Raw genomic sequence first — 23,339 nt, forward strand, 5'->3', positions numbered from 1 at the left:
TTTCAATACATACTCCCTGTTCTTTCGAAGGTGCTTGAGAAGGTTGTGGCAGCACAGTTAATTGATTATTTAGAGACTAATCAACTGCTTCATCCAATGCAGTTTGGTTTTAGACCAAAATTTTCCACAGAAATGGCAAATTGCTATTTTGTTGAAAATATTAAGGGTAGTCTGGATAATGGTAATGTTGTGGGTGCAGTGTTCCTTGACCTAAAAAAGGCTTTTGACACTGTCAATCATGACATACTTCTTTCTAAGTTGATAAAATTTGACTTTTCAAAGCAAGCAGTTGACTGGTTTGAGTCCTATCTCTACAAAAGAGAACAGTGTGTGAGGGTTGATAAAGAAAAGTCATCCATGTTGGAAAACAGAATCGGTATTCCCCAAGGATCTGTTCTTGGCCCATTGCTATTTAGTTTGTTTATAAATGATTTGCCTGCCAGCTGCCCAAAAGCCAACTGCCAACTTTATGCAGATGATGCAGTTATACACGTACCAGCTAAGTCACCTGGTGAAGCAGCAGACACCTTAACGGTACATCTAAATGGTGTCCAAAAATGGCTGGAACAAAATCATCTTGTACTGAATTAAAAAAAAACTGTTTCTATGTGCTTTTCGATTAGGAAACGAAATTCATCTGATGATTTTAAAATCAACCTAGGGAACGAAGAAATAAAGGAGGTCAAAGATTTTAAGTTTTTAGGAATAATCTTAGATTCACATCTTAAATTTGACAAGCACGTAAAGAAGATTTCTAATACGGTCAAGGCTAATCTGAATTGTTTTAAGTTAATTCGGCACTATATATCCACTTCAGCAGCTCAGTTATTTATGCATTCTATGATATTTTCTCATTTTTCATATTGTATGACAGTTTGGACTCAAGCAGCACCATCTACAATTCAGCCTGTGGTATCCTTATATAATCAAACCTTAAAAATAATGGATAAAAAATCGGTTCGGTGGCATCATTGTCACATTTTACAGAAATATAACTTATTTAGTTTTAAGAGTTTTAATCATTGGTGTTATCTTAAATTAGTTTTTAAATGTATAAATAGGATGGCCCCAGAGTGTCTCAATAGATACATCCAGAGACAAGACAGTAATCGTGTTACTAGGAGTAAGGTGAACGGCAACTGCAAGATATTATATCGCAGATCTACATTCGGTCAGTCAGCTTTTTCTATAAAGGCCTGCCATCTGTGGAACACACTTCCAACCGATATCAAACTGATTACAGACATTAGATCCTTTACATTGAAGGTTAAAGTGTGGTTAAAGGGAAACCAAAGTTGTAGTCATTTTATCTGATGATTTTAATTTTATTTTAAATTATTGTCTATTAATTGTAATTGTATTTATGATGTAATTTGGTTTTATGAAAATGTATGTTTTACTGTAATATGTATTTATTTAGACTGTAAGCCCAACAAGGGACAATTGTTGAAAATTAGCAGTAGCTATAAACCTATGTGCGGTACATCAGTCTCATGTCTTGCACTTGAACTATGTTAAACTGCACTGTCCCTTTTAAATAAATAAATTCAAATTCAATATGAATCTGTCAAAAAAATAATGCATTTAAATTTTTGATGTTTGTAAAAGGTATGAATGTGCTTACCTACAGAAAAACAGAAAAAAAAAAGGTTTATCATGGGCTGAGGGAGATAAAGGACTCAAAGGAAGGCTTAAGATAAACGTCAAAAACTGACCTTTTATTAGTTAGTATGGCAAAGTCCAAAAACAAAGCAAAAGCCACAGAAACACATAAAGCAGCTAACCAACACAATGGCAAAGAGAAACTAAGGCATACACACATGGACACAGGAGGTAATCAGGGAGATTGGAAACATGAGGGACAGCTTAAACTCAGAACAATGAAAGAGGAAGTAAAACTAAAGGCAACACACATGAAACACGAGGCTCACAAAATAAAACAGGAAGCAACATAACAGAGAAACATGGAATAGAGACAAAGGCTCAACATTATACAAGCAAACCAGCTAAAACACAAAGAATCAACTATAAGCTACAACTAGAAAACTCTGATTCTAAAATATCAAGAACTAATAATAGTAGAATGCCTTTGAGGAAAAAAACATTATTAGAGTATATAATATAACCGAAAATCAATTTTGACCTGATCAGGTTTGGTTAAATGCTGATTACTATTTTAGTTAAACCAAATTTTAGTTATCAAACGAAAACCAGAAAAAAACATCCACTAAAAACCAAGAAATACGTTACTGAATGAGAAAACACACTTTCCAGGATTTGTCAGCTGATGCATCAGTGGGTCAGAATTTTCAGTGCGCAGTTTCCCATCATATTTGGATAAAACACATCAAAAATAATTCCTCCAGAAGATTCCTCTGCTGCTCTTATCTCTCCCCAATTCCAACTAAAAGTGCCACCAAAAAGCAAAGGTTTCCCAGAAAGAACAGACCGATCAGCAGGCCATCAACGTTTACCTGTAAAAAAAGTAAATTACAATAGAAATCCTCACAATGTTATAGGGATCAATGATTATTTGCTTTCATATTGTTTTCAGCTTACTATTGCAGATTCCAGATCTACAGTGCTATCTGAAATCCAGAGAAGAGACAACAGTTTAAAATTGCAGTACTTATAGCCAACAGAAGAACATGTTTAATGGAACTGAGCTTACACTGTACATCTGAATCTTATTTTGTAATTCACTACAGTTTTAAGTAGTGAATTTCACTACAGTTCAAATGTTTTAGTATAAGTGATATTAATGAAAAGTTTTCATTTAATTTAATTTAATTTTAATGTTTTTTCATTCAAACATGCACTTACATGTAGAAGGCACATTGTGGATCATTTTTTCTTTCTAATATCATAGGGCAGGGGTCGGCAACCCTGGGCACGCGTGCCGGTTAACTGATGGCACGACCACAGCTGGACTGGCCATTGGACATACCGGGCATTTGCCTATGCCCAATGGAGATTTTTCGTTTTTATGGGCCGATGGTTTTTTTTTTTTTTTTTTTTGTAACGGTATAAATAATGAAAGGTGGTGGATTGGCCAGATGCTGGTCGATGTCTAAAAATAACTCAGTTGTTTGGTGGTGGCTATGGCGGAGCTTCCACAGAGGCCAGCAGGTGGATGAAGGAAAGGGGAGACAGGAGGAGGAGAGACCCGAGGCGGCCGCCGGCCCGAGTGTCAGGTGAACTGAACTTCAGATAAGAAGTTATGACCTGCAGTCTATCTGGGTCAGATATAAACCAAGTTTAGGTTTTCTTTGTGCTAACTTTTTACAGTCAGTTACAATAAGCCGTACTGTGTACTAGCTAGCATGATGGAGTTTAGATACAGCTGGGTGGGTCCTATGATGTTACTGATAGTGAACTTTATTTTATTCATAAGGTTAGTTAGTAGAGTTGCCAACCGTCCCGTAATAAACGGAATTGTCTCGTATTTCAGATCGTATTGAGCCAAAAAGGAACACAGTTTGTCCCGTACTTCAGTTAGAATGGAAAAGACACAAAGCTGGAGTTATTCTGCGTCTTTACGCTGTCAGCTGCCTCTTCTTCTCTCTTCTCTCCCCCTCCCTCTCCTGTTGCTACATCAATCATCAAACTGATCAATGATCAGTGGATCAGATTTTCTGTCGCAAGTCCCGTCTCACTTGTTTGTTTGTCGCCCACTTTTTGGCAGAAAGAAGAAACCAGCGGATGTTGTGCTAAACAACAGCAGCACGTTTAAGCTTGATCAGCTGTTGTTAGAATTTATTTAATATTAATTTCAAGTATCAGTTGATGTTTGCTGGAGCCACAGCCGTAAAAGCTGCTGGTCATGATATCGGTTTGGATATGTGGTGAGAGGGAAACATGAAGATGAAACCAGGAGATGTCCTTACTGAATCACCAGAGCTGAACAGGTGATGGAGAAACAGGTTTACCTTTTAGGTGACATGAATGAGTTGAAGGGAAGTTATGAACTTGTCAATGGAGAATTGTACTTAGTAGTCAGTATAAGCTTTTAATGATACAAGTTTGCATGTGATAGAATACTGCATAATAACCTTTTGATGACTTAGACTTGTTCACTATAAGACTTGTTCTGTTCTTTTCTTATCAGTTTCTTCTCACAGTGATAATAAGAGCTGAACAAGTAGTTTCACTCTGTTTACCAGGAAGAGGAGAGCTGGACACTTTTATCTTCCATCCCTAACAAGAAGAGGGGCCGCATCCTTCAGAATCACACACACACACACACACACACACACACACACACACACACACACACACACCTGCATACGCACATACATACGCACTAACATTCCTCTGTCTATGAACAGACGTATTCATTATTGTATTACTTTGTATATAAATAAAGACCAGGGCAGTGGCAGAGCGCGAGTCCCTGAGCCCTCGCTCTCGTGCGAGTGCTCTGTGGCTGCCCTTGCTTGCAAGTAATAAACTGCAGTGTGTGTGTTTCTATAATCAGACTCTCAGCTGAAGAAGTGTCTTTTAGAATAAATCTCTTGACATTTATTTTGGTACTTCGAGCCGGGGCAGAAACATCAGAACTGTTATCTGTGACTGTGTTCCAGGATGTAGCACTGATTCCTGACGCCGTGGGAAGCCAGCACCGAAGTCTGTGCACAGCCCTCTTGGACGAGGAAGAAAGCCCCGGGACGTGAATTCGGGTCCGGGCCGTTGTTTATAGTCTGGTCCACGGCAGTGGGATTCAGTCTGACGATCCGAACCACCAGTGAGACGTCTGAGGGTGGGAAACACTATTTTGGTATATAAAACCGCCGCAAAGGTTTAAAGAAACACGTAAAATAGGTTAGGATTTGCCGAAAGGAACCAAATTAAACTTAGGTTTTAGAGGTAGCCGTAATTACTTCGTAACAAATTGTAAAAGCGCGCACGAGGCTCACGTACTGGTGACAAAGGAGAACGGTTGAGTTTCATCTCATAAAACTGGTACCGCTTCACTGTTAGAAGTAAAGTCGAAGGCTGTATCAGTAAACCACTCTGAAGTCAAGCGTGCCAGTGACAGCCCAGCAAAATCTTTGAAAATGGGGAATAAACAAGCAAAGTTAACACCCGATGAGGAATAGTTAGAAAAATAACAAGCCGGAGCAGGAATAATCCAAAAGAAAGGGAGAGGAATGCATAGTGGAAGAGCAGGGTGTAGAGGCAGGCCGAGACACACCAAGCAGTGGTTTTGGTACTACATGCTGGAACTGTGGAAAAGAGGGACATTTTGCACGTGACTGTAAGACACAGAGAACACCCGACACAGAATGATTAGGTGCAACGACTGTGGCTGCCAGCACCCAGACAGATGAAAGGGAGAGACAGACAAAAAAGTAAAATAAACAAAAGGCTAAATTAAATTAGAGCTTAACTGTAATGTATTCAAACTGATATTAGCAAGGATAACAACCTGTAAACTGGTATTAACAATGAAACATAGTTGGGATGAAGACCATGCTCAGAATGAATAGAATGAATGAAAATACATGATTCACACAAACACATATTAAATGAAATAGAGAGATGCATAAAGTATATTAAGGTTGTGTCATTGTTCAGCCAAGGAAAGTGTGTGAAAAGGAAAATGTCTCCAGCTTGGGAAAGGGTGAAACTGCAGATCACCCGCAGCCCTTGGTGGATACAAAATAAAATATAAATAAAATATTGTAATATACTATTGCTGCTGTATAAAAAAGATAATAGCATTAATAATGAAATAATATTAATATGAAGAGGCACCTTAGCCAGTTATGATGTGAGGTGGATAATTGTTAAAAGTAGTCTGCATCAAGCTTAAGGTTTGCTCAAACTCAGTATAATCACATATGAGATGAAGAAAATAAAGAAAATATCTAAACTAATTAAGTGCATAGAGGCACTTGACCTGCTTAAAAACCTGTCATCCTAGATGAGACATTGCTGAAATATAGAGCACACCCATACTAACAACTGAATTAAATATGTGGTCACTGCTAAGCTGATGAGCAAGTTACACATTTTTTAGAGCAGGAACTGCAACATGCAGCTGCCTGTGAGCTCAGTTTTTTTTTTCCTCACACTTCTGATTTGTTTTTGGCAGCAGCCTTTTTTTGCATCCTGACTCATGTGTGTAAAGCGTTCATGCCATCAGCAACTTGTTTTTTTGTTTCGTTTTTTGTTTTGTTGGTTTGGAAAATAAATAAATTTGTGATCATATTTGTGGATCACAGTGACAGATAATGATTATGATTTACTAATGCAGATGAAGTTTATTCTAAAGTTCAAGGAGAACAAAGAAGAACAGCATTTTCAGTTGTGTCTTGACTGTTGTTCTCTGTGTAGTGTAGTGAGTTTTTGTTTTTTGTTCTGTGACGTGTTGCTTGAGTGAGGAGTACTGTGACTTCTGAAGTGGCTCTCACCATGCGACCTCGATGATGATAAGTTCAGAGCCAGCTGAGAGCTGGGTTGTCTGCTTTGTTTTAGGTGATAAAGCAGAAAAGTTAAAACTTAGTTTCTTGTCTTGAAGAAAAAAAAAGGAGGTTTTGTGTTTCTCAGCCGAGAACAACTACAATTTCATTTTCTGTTTTTGAGAAAGGAGAATTTAAAATAATAATAATAATAATAAAACAAACGAAGAGTGATGTGTTGTTTAAGTGGCGAAGAAAGCTAATACTGCAAAATACCGTCTAGTGCATGATCTGCGAACAACAAATGAAATCACTGAAATTATGTCACCAGTAGTAGCAAATCCCCACACTATACTGAATCAAGTCACTCCAAAAGAACAATGGTTCTCAGTGATAGACTTATCAAACGCTTTTTCCTCAGTGCCTTTACACCCAATTATGGAGACCTGAAGTCACATACTTAGGACACAAAGGCAGAAAGCTACTAAACAAAAGAAAAGAAGCCATACAAAATGCGCCACAGCCACAAACTAAGCATTCACCATTCTTTCTAACTCCCAGTGAGCCTGAGTTATGACCGTGGCTCCCTGTTTTTCTGCTTCCAACAAAGGTGGGGGTGAAGAATGTGCTCTGTTGTCTCCACTATCAGAAAACAGTGTAACTCACTCACAGTAAATGTGTATGATGTGGCCTACAGCAGTATCATGATTCACTCATTTTGATTACAGGTATAATGTAATATATGACAGCACAATAATCTCACTACTGCTACAAGCACATTTGCCTTTCTTAACACATGCGAGAGAAAGGCAATTGTTAAGAAAATGCCCTTTTGGATGAGACAGGCCCACAGGCCCTACATGCAAGCATACTAACACACATACATGCAATGAAGAACAGCTTACACTATAGCACACACTATACATGCGCCTATATCTCTCATTGGTGTTAAAGCAGGAAAAACTTTTGTTATCAAATGCTGAATTTATCCACTGCTGACATTTAACTCTCCTGCTTGCAGGACAATAGGTGAAACGTTTGTGAAAACAGAGAAGAAAAAATAAAGACACAGAGAGAGTCTGGTATGACCAAGCAGTAACCAATTAGTTGGTAATACAATAAATTGTGAGATGTTTTCTGCTTGATTGATGCAGCACAAGTAATTTACTGTATGAAGGAACAGGACAGAGCTGTTTCTGAGAGACAAATAACACCAGGATCCTTTGCAGCTGACAGCTGGTAACTGTGCAGGGGCGGGTCTAGCAAAGTTTTGCCAGGGGGGCAGGTAGGGCATCAACAGGGAAAGGGGGGCACAAAGAAATACTTCTCATTCTTATTCTCATTTAAAATGTCTAGCTCTTAATAAATAATTATCTGAATCTTACAAACAAAGTTTTTATCTGATGTAACATGTAAAGAAATCATACATATACCAACAAGACAGTGTACATCACTGTCACAACAGCGTTTGTTTTCATTCAAAGACTTTACGGCTTTTCCTATAATACCTGGTCTCTAGTTAAAATGCCCGGGCCGATTTTTTGTCCCAGTCCAGCCCTGGGCACGACACGCAGTGAATTAATCTGAGAGGGTGCATTAAAAAATAAATGGCCGGGCCAGTGGTGCACATCGCAAAATAGCTCGCATAGACACATTAGTTGTGCCGCTTCTTAATGACGATATCTTAACTAACAACCTCAACTATCAGATTCAACTTGTAATTGGCTAAAAATGACTTAGCCTACTGGTGAGAAGGACGTTGCTAGCTGGCAGTTTTTTCAAGCGATGTTGAAATTTCCATCTTCAACTCTGTGGGGGTCAAAGTTTGCAGAACTACGAACGCAGCTGGAATCCACAGCTGTGCGTGTTCCTGGAGCTGCATTTTCACCTGCTGGACATCACTACCTGTCAAGTTTAACTGTCTTCAGAACATTGCAGAGGCCTTATTGACAGTACTTGGCTCTACATATCTGTGTGAGCAGATTTTCTCTCACACGAAAAGGGTCCTCAGGTAGCCGTCTGAATGCTGGACACTCGGAGACCTGTGTCTGTGAGTGGGAGACCAGAGATCACATTAAGATGTGTATCTCTGTATTAACAAACGTGCCATATTGGCCTAGATTATTTTTCTTATCATTTTTGTAAGTAAACCATAAATAGCATTTGCTTTTTCTGTTGCACAGTTCATTTGTTGTCATTTTCTTGTTATGGATAAAAAGTGTCTTTTTATTTTTGTTTCAAAATAGCTGATAAATATTCACTGATAGCTGCCAACATCTGCAAACAAATATAATTCTATAAAGTTGTTCTCTATAGTGTGTAACTGTTCATATAGAGCATCATTAAATTTATTGCTAATACAGTCATATGGCACATTGACTTCTCAGGGAATTTTAGATGGAAATCATCATCAGAAAGGTTGCCGACCCCTGTCATAGGGTACAAATATGTTACGGAATAATGTCCCTTGAAATGACTGTTGTAAGGAACTAACATTATATAAATAAAACTGAAAATGGAAGCTTCAGTCGTGGTCTCACAATTAAGGACACAGTTATACCTCCGAATAATGGGTAACAACTAAAATAAATATAAATCAAAATGGATGTGTAAGTCAAGTTTTTACTTTCATTTGTCACCTATTTGTCTATTGTCCCAGTATAATAAGAAGTATTTCCTGATGGTACATGTCAGTGAACCTCTGGATGCACTTTTAATAGTGATCATTGCTTTATTATGCCATTGAAATGAGGAAAAAACAAAGGTTTACCTGTATGCTTAAACTTCGAATCATGAATTTCCAACATGATAATGAAGAGAGCTTCCCAGGCAAGAAAGCCACCCATCACTTTCATTAGCCATCCATCACTGCTGTCAATCCTGCCCAGACCTGTAAATATGGCTGCCACTATGTGACACAAAGAAGCAGGCATTTTAAGCAGCAGGGGTGACCGTGTGTCTGCTGTTGAAAATGTTGGGATTTATTAAACAGTGGAGAACAGCATCAAGTAATACAAAAAGCTTACCGGCTAAAGATTTTATTATCACTGCATTCAAAAAATGTGATGAGTTGAACAGATACCGCCTGTCAAACAAAAGAGAATAAATATGAAATTAGGTATTGAAATACACAACAACATTCCGTACAATTGAAATAATTGTACGGAAGAAAAACCCAATACCACAGTTCATTTGTTAAACAGTAGACAACGCCTATCTTTTATGTCCCAGTTGTGGCTAAAAGAAAGTATCTGATTCAGTTTTATTTATATAGCACTAATTCACAGCAACAGTCATCTCAAGCCACTTTATAGGTAAAGAGGCTGTAATATTAGAAATAACACCACAACAATCACATGACCCGCTGTGAGAGAAAACACCACCCAACAGTGGGAAGGAAACATTCCCTTTTAACGCAAAGAAAGCATCTTCAAAATCAAGCTCAGTGAGAGCCGGCCATCTGCCTTGAACAATTAGGGGTGAGGGGAAAGAGAAGAGACAGACCGGACAAGATGTACAATGTGGTAGAAATAAAAGCCTGAGTTTAATAATTACTAATGATTAAATGCAGTAGTAGTGAAGAAACACAAAGGAAGGGAAAAAGAGAAACACAAAGAACCACAAATACGCCTGCAGTGTGAGAGCAAAACGCAAAATGCTCTATTAGGATAATAAGATGCTATTTGATACTTTGGGCCTGATCATTCAAGATTTTATATGCATATGGGTTAAAAAACTGATTATTGTACTCACTCTTAAAAAAAACATACAAATATGGTGTTTAACCAGATATTTACTTTGGACGGCATTCATTTGGTTAGAGTTAGGGTTTAACTAATGTATTCATCCGGCTACAACCAGGTTTCTATAAGATAATATGTTGATCCTAAAAGGGATTAGAAGAGAGTAATCTAATGTTTGATAGTCCACATTTAATTGATTCACTTTTGCAGTTGAAGATGTTATAATATTCTTTCTTTGTAATTTATTTGTTTTTGGATAGTATGAGAAAAGACACCGTCTCTGTTTGGAGGAAATGATAGGAGGAGAGGAACTGCATAGACCCATATAAGACTGCAACTCTGGATAGTCGTATTTTGGGGTGTTTAATAAATTTCACCAGGTTTCTAGAAATGAGAGCTGCTCCATTGAAAGTGAAATCAATGTCATCTCTCTTTACAAGACTAGGTTTTCGCCAAAAAGTTATATTTGTGAATCCCACATCATGTTTGGACACCACTCAGACAGCCAGCATTTAACAGAGAAAATGTGGCAAGAACATGTCATTGCTGATCTCACTGAGGAAGGGACCAGAGTCAGACTACAGAGTCATTTTAGCAAAATTACAGACTTACTCAATATTAACTTTAGTTACCTCTGACTGATGGAACCGGTTGTTGTTACTGCCAACATGAGTTCCAATCTACTTTTATCCTTAGCCAGCAGTTTAAAATTTCATTTAATATCACCTCCCTCTGGAAGAAAATCAACTTTGGTTGCTGCGGTTTCAATTTTCATGTTTCTTAGAACAGAGTTGCCAATAACCAAAGCTTTTCCTCAGCAGGTGTGATGTCAAGTTGGAAAAATCCATTTGAAACATGAACAGGCTGGCGGTGTATTTGGGGCTTCTACTTATCGCTAGGCTTCACCTAGCCAGTCTTATTGGGAAGACATACGAGGTGACAGTTAACCAGGGCTAAACAGGTCTGCCCCCACCAACTACTGGGGTCTAGCTAGTTATGGGAGTATTTCAAACAGTGTGGAGTCAGGACTCAACATTGTTTGAAATACTCCTATTCCAAGTAGCTTTCAAAGCTACCACCACTGCTAGTGGTGGACAGTACCATTAGCACTAAAAGAGGTTGAGGAATTACTAAACATTTGACAGACTGAACACAAGCGTGCTGATGAGGCAGTAGTGATGCAGTAATTGAACACTAATGATATAATTTGCAGGTCATTCGAGAGAAAATGTGCTCTGATAAAGAATGTGAAAGAAGGTTACAGTATGGAATAAATCACTATGGAAAAGTTTGAAAGAAGTGTGAATAGAAATGATACTTTGCAGAGTGAGCCATGCATTTAGTCATTGAGCAGGTCTACCCCATCCATTTGCGTGATGGTGTTTTAATTTGTTAAATATAATAATTGTATTTGTAGACTATGAATGTGTTTAAAATAATGATTGAACAGAGTTCTCTAGAAACACACACAGATGGATACATACAGGTGATGTTGTGGTCCACAGCGGAGCAAAGCCCCAATAGGCTGGAAGAAGGAAAGGATCATCACCAGGCAGCCCAACACCGGATGTGCTCCCTGGAAACAAAACACATTAACACTGGTGATCATGATGATATAAATATTAGTCTGACAGCTGAAACATGTAACTGAAGAGAATGTAAAACATTAAAATAATAAAATATTAAAATCATGGTTTGATTTTAAAGAGGTGCAACATTTGGCTGTAAATCCAAGAAAAAGTTGCCTGGCAATTTTTAATAATTATTTAATAATTACCATTAATATTAATAAGAGTCACTCAATAATATCATCCAATATATTCTCTCTGCCTCTAGTTTGTACTATATTACAATGTTTAACAGTTACTTTACTTACATTTAGGATTTAAAAACTGTACACTATAAAAAAGACATGTAAATGTCTCACAACATAATTTGGAGAGTAATTGCATTCTTATATTGAGTAACAAAATTAGGTTTTTTTAATGATTACAGCCAAAGTGTCATGTTCCTGGGTCTGTTGACTCAGCGTTTTAAGTTTTAGTTTATTTGGATGTTGTTTATGTTTAAGTTCATTAGATTAGCGAAGTTCATTTGGTTATTAGACTCCTTGGCCGTTTATCAATGCCCAAGTACGCCAGTACGTACTCGCGTGCTCGGTGAGTACGTACTCGCCGAGAACGCACGGGAGTACGTACCCGCCGAGAACGCGAGCACAGACTCGTGATTTGTACAGTCGGAACACCAGCGTACGTGATGATGTCACAGGTCCGGAGTTTTTACTGCCGTCCCCTCCTAATTTAACTGTGAGTAACATGTTATGAAGCTTAACTTTAATCACAGCCAAACCGATTTACTCAGGAACAAATAAAACACTGAAATAAACCAAACATTAACATTTAGAAGTGATCTAAGTGACTTATATATCATTTTTAACCTCAGTAGTGAAACCTCTAATAATAAAAATAGTGTACATGTACATACGTGTACATACCTTAATAAAAACAAGCAGGTGAGATGTTAGAACGCTTTTATTTCTATTCTAGTGGACACTCAATACTATAGACAGCTGCTGGGGTTTCTTTAACCTGAGTAGTGAGAAGTCCGCGAGCGGGGGGGGGACGGACGATGTGCCGGGAGTCCGCTGTTGAGTTTTGGACGAAATGCATTCTGGGATATATAGCTGTCCCAAGTCTACACCGATGCATGCTCGATAAAATGGGCAGATCGAGAACACATCCGGGACTTTTTCGCGTTCTCGGCGTGATGCGTACTTCGAATTGGAACAGTACTTGGTCTCCGACTGATGACGTATCACGAGTACACGAGAACGCAAGTACGCACAAGTACGCATATTGATAAACGCCCCTTGTGTTTTCATCCCCTGTATTTAAGTTTCCCTCACCCTTTGTGTCTTATGTTATCAAGTTTGTATTATCATGTCTGTCTCATGTTTCCTGTTTTATTTTGAAGGAGTCGTGTGTTCATTGTATTTAGTTTCACTTCCCTTGTCCTGTCATTAGGCTCATGTCAGTCAGCTGTTCCTCCATGTGTTCCCACTTCCCCTAATCACCTCCTGTGTATTTAAGTCCTCTGTTTTCAGTGTGTCATTGTTAGGTCGTCTGTTGTCCACGCCATGTTTCCCATGCCATCCTTCCAAGTTTCTTGCCTAGGTTTTTCATATTGTTTGTTTAGATTTCCCAGTTTAGGTTTGTGTTAATTTTGCTTCAGTTTGACTTTTGTTTGTACCTTTTACCAGCCTCATTAAACGGCTCGCTTTTTGTTAACATTCAAGTTCTGTTCCCTGTTCCTTGGAGTCTGCGTTTTGGGTCCTTTTTTCAATTCATACAGTCTGCCCCCGCCAGACTGTGACACAAAGTCTGTGCGAACTTCAATACTCGGGCCAAGTGCATATCATAAAAATTATTATTTACTGGAAAATAATAGTGTGTTACACAGGTAAACCTATTTTTGGCATTTGATTGGCCTGTAATAAAAAACACAACAAATTAGAGTACTAACCCCAGACCAGTTCTTAGCATGCGAGAAAGCGAGAATGAAAGCAATGATTGTGGCAGCTACTGTCAGACACATTACCCCAACATGGACCTGGAGGAACACGAAGAATACAACATGATATTAATTCAACCAAACATATACAAAATCAGCTGCTCCCAATAAGGATTAGTACTGGACCAACTGCCTTACAAGTCTAATACATCTGAGATATAATACTTCCTATTTTCTTAGTGTGTTTGGAAAAAGAATCTACAATAATACTTTTTATTTGTGTGTATTTGCATCTAGAATGTACATTTCATATGACTAACTTTTTATAATTTGGTATGCAAAAGCTTTGATTTCATGCAGAAAGGACATAATAATACATTGTTTTGTCCATGATGTCTCACCACAAACCAGAGATCTTTGTTGCACATTCTCGGTTCTTTGGCCATTTTTTTCAGATATCGGGCAACCATCATTCCCAATGTTCCCGTGGTCATCCACGCAATCAGCATCAGTGCACCTGAAACAGTTTAATGTTGGAATGATTTTCATTTCTCTTTTTTTACGAGTTAAGAGTTAAGAATTTCTTCCCCTGGTCTTCACATACACAACAGAAACATTTGACAGCAGTAGTCAAATTCCTGATTTAAACTGGTGTTGTCAACACAACAGTGAGTAGCTAAACAGCAACCTTTGGCCAAAGTAATAAAGACACTGAGTCCATTGCCCTAATTACAGGTAAACCATTAGCAGGACAACAGCACAGAAATGTGAGTTTTTAAACGCATTTGTACATTTTGTTATAAAGGACTGTTATGAATGCTGGTAAGTCCTTGTTTTACAAAAAATCAAGAGTTGTTGCCCAGAGATCCCCAAAGATAATGTGTCCAACCTGATCTACTGTACTAGCCAATTTCTGTGACTTGTCTCTGTGAAGTGCAACAGGTACAGTTCAATGTAAAGAACTGTACACCTACTCTGTATTATAGATGAAAAAGTTTAATCTTATTAGAAGAATAAATGACATGTCTTGGAAATTTCCCCTTATTCCCAGTAGCATTTATCCTTTGAGAACCCTGACTGCTCACCTTTAAATGTAGCGTTAGCATGTTCGTCAGTCTAAGTGACAAAGGACTTTGCTAACATACGTTTGAATTAAACATAGTTGTTTCACACAGACATCTCATAGCAGGATCTCACCATGAGCTTTGACGATATCAGGATGTGCATCTTGACTGACAACCACAGGAGTAGAAATGTCCATCTTGTTAGTGCTGACAAAGTCACCTGTATGTTTTTGGATTTGTCCTGTAGGAAAGATGTTGCAAAGCTGATACACACCTGTTTATATACGTATGTATGTGTGTGTTTGCGTGTGTGTATGTATAAGCTAAACAGGCAAACATTTAACAGCACGTCTAATAAGCTATGAAAAGGCTAATATTTCTGGGAGAAATTAAAAATGGTCGTTACCATTCATTAACGCATACATGGAAATGACATGAAATTGAACATTATGTGAAAAATTAACACACCAAGAAAAAAAGGAAAAAGAATGGAAAAAGATCAAGAAGCACCTGACCTGTCAAGACAAGATTTAAAGAACAATGTTTTATTATTATCCTTTTTTAGGAAAAACACTTTATGGTCTGAAAGCCTATGAGACATGTTTATTTTTATAAATTTGGAGGGACCCAGGGAGGGGTTGCTGCAAAGTGACTTCATTTAAAAGTTTACACTGTTGGAAAAGGATGTAGAGTCAAAGGCACTGCATAACTGTTTAAAAGTGAAGTGTTATTTATCGGATGTATTAATCATCTGTTTGTTCAGAGCAAAGTCACCACTAATATTTTGATATTTTGCTATATCAAAATATTTAAACATAAAATCACAAATAACCAAAAACTAAAAAAAAACCTAGAGACTAGAAACATGGAACTAAAGCTAGAAAACTAAGACCACTAGGAATTTCCAAGAGCATGGCGGAAACACACAGCAATGTGGGACGACACAACAACAGGCAGAGGGAAACAGAGGGCTTAAATACACAAAGGATAACAAGTGGACGGGGAACAGGAGGGAAACACAGCTTGAGTAGATCTAACAGATTGAGACAGGAAGCAAAAGTGAACACACTAACATAGAATGTGAGATTGTCAAAGTAAAACAGGAAATATGAGAAATTCACAAGGACGCGGATTTGACACTGTGACATGGAGACATGACTGACTGGGGGGACAGATGGAACATAGTCTGGACACAGGAGATGCACGAACACAGAGACGAGGGTGACTAGAGATGAAACATGGAACACAGGTGAGGCATAAAAACAAAACCTAAATCTTAGAAACTACAGAAAATAACTATGAAACACGAAATATAAAGACTACGCCATGAATAACACTAAATCATGGAATATTCAAAAACCAGAAAACACAAACCCTGGGTACCCAGACCCAGTACCGTGACAGAATCAGACAAACGCTAAGATGCTCTTTCGCAAAACCTGCTTAGTAGATCCCCTGCCAAGCATCAGTTGAAAGGGACCTTTTCAAATGGTTTAAAACTTGTTTGGTGTAAGAAACTATCTGGTACATGAAATTACGTTACCATTGCTGCTGGGCCCATAGACAAACAACAGGTAGTAGGATTGGTTGAAATCTGAAGTCCCCTGAATAGAAATGATGTTCGTAGTAGTGAAAGAACAGCTGATGACACCGTTCTGCAATGACGTTGTTACATTATAAACGTTCCCCTGCAGGACAAATTCACAAATTTTAGATATTCTTTATGTGATCAAGTGGAATTCATAAAAAATACACACACTTCACTTTTTTCAGCAGAAACAAAGCATTAAATCTAAACGTTCTAGCCTTATATAAATCAATGATACCAGAAAAACTTTAGTACCAGAGGACGTGCTTGTAGAGTTGTTTGTCCTGTTGAATACATATGTTGCACCCCAACGTGTCCACTACTATTCATGCCACAAACATAAATATCATTTCCCTGAGGAAAGACAAATATAGTCAAGAATTAACATGCTTTTAACACAAGTGTTAAAAAAAAGTGTTTCAAACAGTAGGACTAGGTGTTTGTTTTATATACAGTAGATGAGATAAAAGTGATTCACTGTGATGTAAGTAGCTTTCATACCTCTTGTGAAATATTGCCAAGACCAAAATATTGATGTACTTATATATAAAATCTCTGAAAATGTCCTTTGCAATACTGTTGCCCAGAACCTTTGCATCATATTGATTTTGAGATCAATCAAAGAGCCAGTTACAGTCTAACTCACTTAGTTAAGCACATTATTTACGTGAATCCACAAATAGACTAGATTGGATTAAAAGATATGAACTGTGAGGTAAGTAAAAGAACTACATTATTTATGAGCAGTGTTGGGGAGTAACGGAATACATGTACCGCCGTTACGTATTCAGAATACAAAATATGAGTAACTGTATTCCGTTACAGTTACCGTTTAAAAAGGTGGTATTCAGAATACAGTTACTTTGTTGAAATAAATGGAATACACGGCGGTACTTCCCTGTTTCCTGGGAGCTGGAAGCATGCAAATATAATAATAACCACTGCAGCCAAGAAGAGTGCCTGACGAGCCCATTTGTAAGTAAGCTATTAAGACTCATCTGTACACTGTGTTCGTGTTTTCCTCCGGAAACAATAAGTTCCATTGGAGCAGCCTTTCAACGCCTTTCTCTGTCTCCCGCAAGCAAAGTTGACCCAGACAACAAAGTAAAGCTAGTTTTCGGCTACCAGCCCGACATGAACCCGACGTATTAGCCAGAGGTCCCTTTACTACGTTTCGGAGCCGCGGACCTTCAGTAACAGTAATAAATCACAGCAATAGTACATTCACGTAGTTGTAAACAGCATGATAATATATTAAGTATTCCAAAGTATTCAGAATACGTTACTGTCATTGAGTAACGTAACGGAATACGTTACAGAATACATTTTGGGACATGTATTCAGTATTCTGTAATGGAATACATTTTAAAAGTAACCTTCCCAACACTGTTTATGAGGCAATATTCTAATCAGTGCTGAATTATTTTTATGGTTCCCATTTCAGTCACCTGAAGCTCAAGAAAAATATTCTTTTGTTACTCTGTGATGATTCTGCATTTGCAGGTAAGTGGACAATGATTACATTACAGCAGCGTTTCACCAACAAGTGCTGTTCAAGTAAGAGTACACCAAGAGTTGCATTGTTGTAATTATTTAAAACATTTAACTTTTTTTTTTTTTAACATTACCATGCTTTGATCAGCAGAGAATCCAAAAGCGATGTAGCCTTCATAAGGACCAGTCATCTGATAGCAGGCAGCTGTACCACCAGGTAACATCATGGCTGACATGAAATAACAGCTAGAACTGACTGCTGGGTCACAGTTTGAAGGCTGACTGAAGCACACCTTGGTGACCCCACACTCAGCACTAGAGATGGATGCAGCTGATTTCTGCACACACACAAACACAGACACACAGAGGGAGAGAGAAACAGACTGTGGCATCATTATTATACACCTCTCCTAACAAACTGAGTATATACTCTTGGTATAAGTACATAAACCTGTCTCAGTGTATCCCGGCTGTCAAAAAGGCGAGAGCCAGGGTAAAAGCTGGAAGGATAATCAAACAGTCACAGGGGTAATAGAGAGGTCAAACACACTCTCACACTTATGGTCTGTTTAGAATCACAATCTAAGAAGCATATCATACACAGAGGCAGAGGGAGAACATGCGTTCCTGGGTCAGTGACAGTGCTAACCAGTGAACCACCATCTTAGGCCTAACATCAGTCTGTGAAGTTTTTGCCTATTTGACATACCCAACTGATAAAGTTAGTTATGCAAGACTAAAAGTCCTGTGTGAGACTTCACTTAAAGCCACAAGTCTCTGATAATGTGATTGGTTAGCAAGTTTGAGAGAAAACCAAACAATAACCCTAACACTGGAAGACAAATATTGTTGGAAATTTGAGGGTGGATATCAAACATAACCCATGAGCCACAATTAGTCACAGTAAGATGAGCTGCAAAATATAGAAAATAGTAAACTGCCATCAGCCTGAAAAGCAATGGATACTTTCAAATCAGCCCATTTGACTAATGCACCAGCCAGACCAATTACCCATTTTGTGGTTTGGTAGTGAATTTCATATTGTGTTCAAAACAGACATTGTTACTTACAACAAGTGGTGCAGGGTCTGTACTGCCACTCCCAGTGAGGGCACCTGCAGATCTGGCAACCCTGGCATTAGTGAAGGTCAGGACAGGGCTCGTCACATTAACCCAAAATGTTGTAGAATTCTGCACAAAGGATGCACTGCAGAGACACCAAAACCAGTGTGAACTGGGGTATAACCACCTGAGCGTTATCAAAGTGCTTTGCTAGAATTAAGAAACTTTACCGGAACTGAACAGCTTTGATATCTCCTGATGGTTCTGATCTCCATGTCACCTGAATGTAGCTGCTATTAAAGCCTGATGTGTGGGACACCGCTGAGTTCTGGACACACACACGAGAGAGACTGTGGCATCATTATGTTGTTTGAATATACTGCATGTCATCTGTTTTTGTCATTTCACATGTGTACTTACACTGAGCTCAAAGCTTATTACACAGTCTCAGTATTGTGCCTGAACTGTGTACTTATTGTGTACACAGGGTATAAGTATATTTTATAATGTGAAACACAGTATACTTTATTGTAATATAATTTTAGTTATACATCTTGCAGCTAGTCACAAAAATGTTGTTGTCTGTTTTTCTTCACAATTCTGAAATGCAGCACACCTCTTCACAGTGTTATCTTAGTTACTAACAAAAACTAACATTCATAATGGGGAAAAGGAAAAGATCATGAAAGGAAACTCACAGGTCTTTGGCTGCAGGTGAGGAGTTTAGCAGCCCCTGCTGGTATGGCAAAGGAACCCACAGGAGTCTCGCTCCCTCCTTCTATAGCCTCCAACAGGAAACCAGTGAACGGTGTTGACACCGGACCCTGTAGCTCAACTTGGAATCACAGAAAAACAAAAATTTAGCTCTGTGATCACATCTAGGAAAATCCTACTGACAGTGAATTTGGATATTAGGATACTTAATTTTACATAGATGCACTGAGTGCTTCTTCATTCATCTCTTTTCACTCTCATCTGGCATCTTATGTCCTGTCCCCCTCCTGTAGCAGATGGCTGCCCCATACTGAGCGCGGTTCTGCCAGAAGTTTTCTCTGTATTAGTGTAGGGTCTTTAGCTTATGTTAAGTGCCTTGATGTGACTGCTATTGTGACTCCTATATAAATACAGTGAAGTGAATTTAATTAAGTTTGTTTATCTTACTGTAAATATGATTGTGCAAAAAGTTCTAAGAGAGGTGAACTCTAACCAGTGAGAGAACCCACTGGGTTTTGGTGCTGATCAGCTAAAAAACAATACCTCAGTGTCTGCACTACTGAAGGAACACCTGATAGTAATCATGTTTTCTGTATTATTAGAAGCAAACATGTGAGAGACTAAGCTCTAAAAACTAGTTATACTACAAATTGTATAAAAAATATGTAACTATTTTCCCATCGCCACCACATGGTTCACCTGGCAGAGAACCTCTCCTGGTGTCTCTACTTCCTGTGGAAGCTGAGAAAAGCCCATCTCCCACCATCCATTCTCACGACCTTCTACAGAGGGACTATCGAGAGCATCCTGAGCAGCTGAATCACTGTGTGGTAAGGTAACTGCACAGTATCGGATTGCAATACCTTACAACTGATAGTGAGAGCAGCTGAGAAGATCATTGGAGCCTCTCTTCCCTCCATCACAGACACCTATTGCACCTGCTGCATCCGCAAACGCACCAGCATTGCGGAGGACCCCCCACACCCATCACACACACTCTTCACCCTGCTGCCTTCTGGCAAAAGGTATTCGGGCCCTCACTGCCAGACTGCAAAACCATTTCTTCCCCTAAGCCGTCAGACTCCTGAACACTCAGCAACTGGACTGACACACACACACACACACGCATACCTTCATACACCAAGTTAATTTTTGCACAATGCTCAGGCTTTTGCAATTTTTGCACTCTTGCACCTTATCTACTCCTGTGTTGATTGTCTGTTATATGTCATATGTAGCGCCATGGTCTTGGAGGAACGTTGTCTTATTTCAGTGTGTACTGTACCACTGCACATGGTCAGAATGACAATAAAGCCATTTGACTTAACTTGAGATTTTAAGAAAAGAAGGATTCTTTTCACTTATATTTGTCTCTTGGTGCTTTATAGTGAGAATGTCATTTGCTTTATATTTAGCATACTTTTTCAAAGCTTTATTATCCAGGCTTACATTCACATTACCTCCTATAACCATGGGTTAAAGTTGGATTTGGAATTATACGATCAATGTAGTAGTCTGCATGGGAAATTTGATTATTTAATAACAAGTCATAATAATTGTATTGAGGCCTCAAGTAATTTTTTTCTTTATGTACAGGCTGCTATTCTGCTACCCTTACATTTACTGCTCTTTGTTAACTAAGATCAGCTAAAATCTGCTCAGAATGAATCCAGGTGCAGTATGTCACACCATAACATAAGCAAAGTAACGTTCACTCTGACTTCAGATAATATATGATTTAGTTGTTTGGCTGACTATCATCAAGTCATATAAAAGTGTGTGGAAAGCACAATAATGGCAAAGACAGGATTCACCGAACACAACAACAAAACAAGAACAAAAAGTGGCAAATAAATTCATGTTTAAAGATGAAATATTGGGTTTATTTTCCGGTTTGTCGGTAGTGGCTCATCTGTTTGACCGACACCATTTAATCTGAAACACCAGCTCACTTTTAATCCTGTCTTCTTACCTTTGACATCTTCTCCAAGTCTGTAGCGCTTGTGCTCTGTAGTGACAGTGAAGGGAGACGGTGCTGTCTGTGGGCTCAGCCCAGAGTGGTGGAGTTGCATGTCTTCACAGCTGTCTATAACCAGACCTGAGCGGTAGCCCCGGATCAGTGGAGCAGTGCACAGCAGCAGCAACACAAGAAGATCCATTGCAATTAGATTATTTTTCAGGCGACTCATCACCTCAGTTAGTGAGAAACACAGAGCACCAGTATTACAGTATTAATGATGAGCAGAGTGGAGCAGTGCAGGTGAGTCTGGGAGTGCTGGCAACTGATGGCTAGGGATCCATTTCTACAGTTTGTCAATCTTACGAAGTGCAGATGTTTTGAAATTCGGCTCAGAAATGTGGTTAAATACACCCACGACACGTGACCATGGAGTTTCCAAAGGTGGCTTACCTGCTGTGTTTTGATAGGGGAGGGGCCAGGATTCCCTTTTTGTGAATCACAGTTATTTGGGATTGGCCTTGTAATTACTCAATTAATGTTTTTATGCTACCGCTTTTATTTATTACAAGCGGGCACACGCCCATGTAAAAGAAAACAGTACCCGATCTGTCATTATTATTTTTGCTGTGGAATATGAAGAACAATAAAGGCAGTCCATTCACTTAAACAAAGAGTGTAATTGGCTTATTCAAATGAATACTATCATATAAATGAGATGGTGGAAAAAAAGACTGCTGGGTGAGCTCCATTGACTCATGTCAGTAGAGAGAGAGAAGGAGAGAGAGCGGAGAACTGTCCTGCTAATTTATTAAATTATCTCGCCCATGCTGTCTTGGCAAGAAATAAAACATATTTTATATTATTTATTAAAACATAACAATTTTTAGCTCTCACTCCAGCTTCTTCTTCTTTTTTACATGCAGACTGAAAAAAAGCTCTCATGGTTCAGTGCAACCTCTGAACCATGGCATGTTTGCTCAGATTTAAAAGGTATTAGTCCATGTGGACTGTTGCAATTAGTCAGAAGTGCCGCATGATAACTTAAAAGTTATCTTTTTTTGATAAGGAAAACGTATTAAGCCTTTTATCACATTAAATATTTATTTTGAATTAGCTGAAAATAAAATTCCACACCTGTCTGTCAGTGTCCAAAACAAACCTGCGAACATTAACTCCCAGAAAGCAAACACAAGCAAACACACCCCAAAATTTGTCTTTTTCCAAGGCAGGATTGTAAAAACAAAATTCAGACTCCGCCCAAAAACAGCTGACAACTGTGAGGTATTTTAAATATCAGTCTTTGCCCTTTAGCGACGGTGAAACGGGATAGTGCTGTTTGTAGCACCATCCCAGATCGGTGGAACTGCATGTCTTCACAACCGTCTATAACTCTGAGCCGTAGCCCTGGACCAGTGGAGCAGTACACAGTAGCAGCAACACAAAGACCATCGCTATAAAATTATAATTTCTGCTGCAGCCAGTGAAAAATACGGACCATGAATAACACAGTGCTATTGTTAGGCCCTCCTTGTTGCCAGGTGACACTAGGAGGGCCAGTAACTGATGATTACTTTATGACTCAGCAGAATTTCTAAGACAGATATTTTGGTCCTTGTGCAGCATAGTTAGGCATCTACTTGCAGCATTATGACGAGTAGTTGAGAGTGACTTACCATCTGACAGGATCAAGTGTCCCAGATAGGTGACTAATTTGGAGAGGCTCATGTTGTGACTGTTCTCAGTGAGATATTTCGACAGGGCTATGTGTTGCATAAATCTTGCACACCAGCTTAGAAGGAGA

At 38.7% G+C, this 23,339-nt stretch overlaps 1 protein-coding gene across 2 annotated transcripts; it reads right to left on the reverse strand.

The window, feature by feature from the left end:
* Positions 1 to 1,691: 1,691 nt before the first annotated feature.
* LOC102080704 (putative ferric-chelate reductase 1) lies at positions 1,692 to 21,909 on the reverse strand. Of its 2 annotated transcripts, none has more exons than XM_013274990.3 (15): positions 21,551 to 21,909; positions 19,563 to 19,699; positions 19,095 to 19,192; positions 18,874 to 19,009; positions 17,938 to 18,141; positions 16,565 to 16,663; positions 16,265 to 16,409; positions 14,855 to 14,962; positions 14,059 to 14,174; positions 13,670 to 13,756; positions 11,632 to 11,723; positions 9,431 to 9,489; positions 9,175 to 9,312; positions 2,560 to 2,588; positions 1,692 to 2,474 (listed from the first exon to the last, which is right to left on the reverse strand). In XM_013274990.3, the coding sequence occupies exons 1-15, from the start codon at positions 21,765 to 21,767 to the stop codon at positions 2,385 to 2,387; spliced, it is 1,755 nt and encodes a 584-aa protein (XP_013130444.1). In that variant the 5' UTR covers positions 21,768 to 21,909; the 3' UTR covers positions 1,692 to 2,384. The 2 variants fall into 2 exon arrangements, with proteins under 2 accessions (XP_013130444.1, XP_013130443.1); XM_013274989.3 differs by having other exon boundaries at positions 17,938 to 18,186.
* Between the last annotated feature and the right edge of the window lie 1,430 nt (positions 21,910 to 23,339).

This window comes from Oreochromis niloticus, linkage group LG11, assembly GCF_001858045.2.
Source record: "Oreochromis niloticus isolate F11D_XX linkage group LG11, O_niloticus_UMD_NMBU, whole genome shotgun sequence".
In the NCBI taxonomy this organism is placed as follows: domain Eukaryota; kingdom Metazoa; phylum Chordata; class Actinopteri; order Cichliformes; family Cichlidae; genus Oreochromis; species Oreochromis niloticus.

Coding starts and splice junctions, on each gene's coding strand:
- LOC102080704 (XM_013274989.3), bottom strand. CDS start 21,767: ATGAGTCGCCTGAAAAATAATCTAATTGCAATGGATCTTCTTGTGTTG. Junction 13,757..14,058: donor ACAAAGATCTCTGGTTTGTG/GTGAGACATCAT, acceptor GTGTTCCTCCAG/GTCCATGTTGGGGTAATGTG. Junction 9,490..11,631: donor TGTGGACCACAACATCACCT/GTATGTATCCAT, acceptor TTTGTTTGACAG/GCGGTATCTGTTCAACTCAT.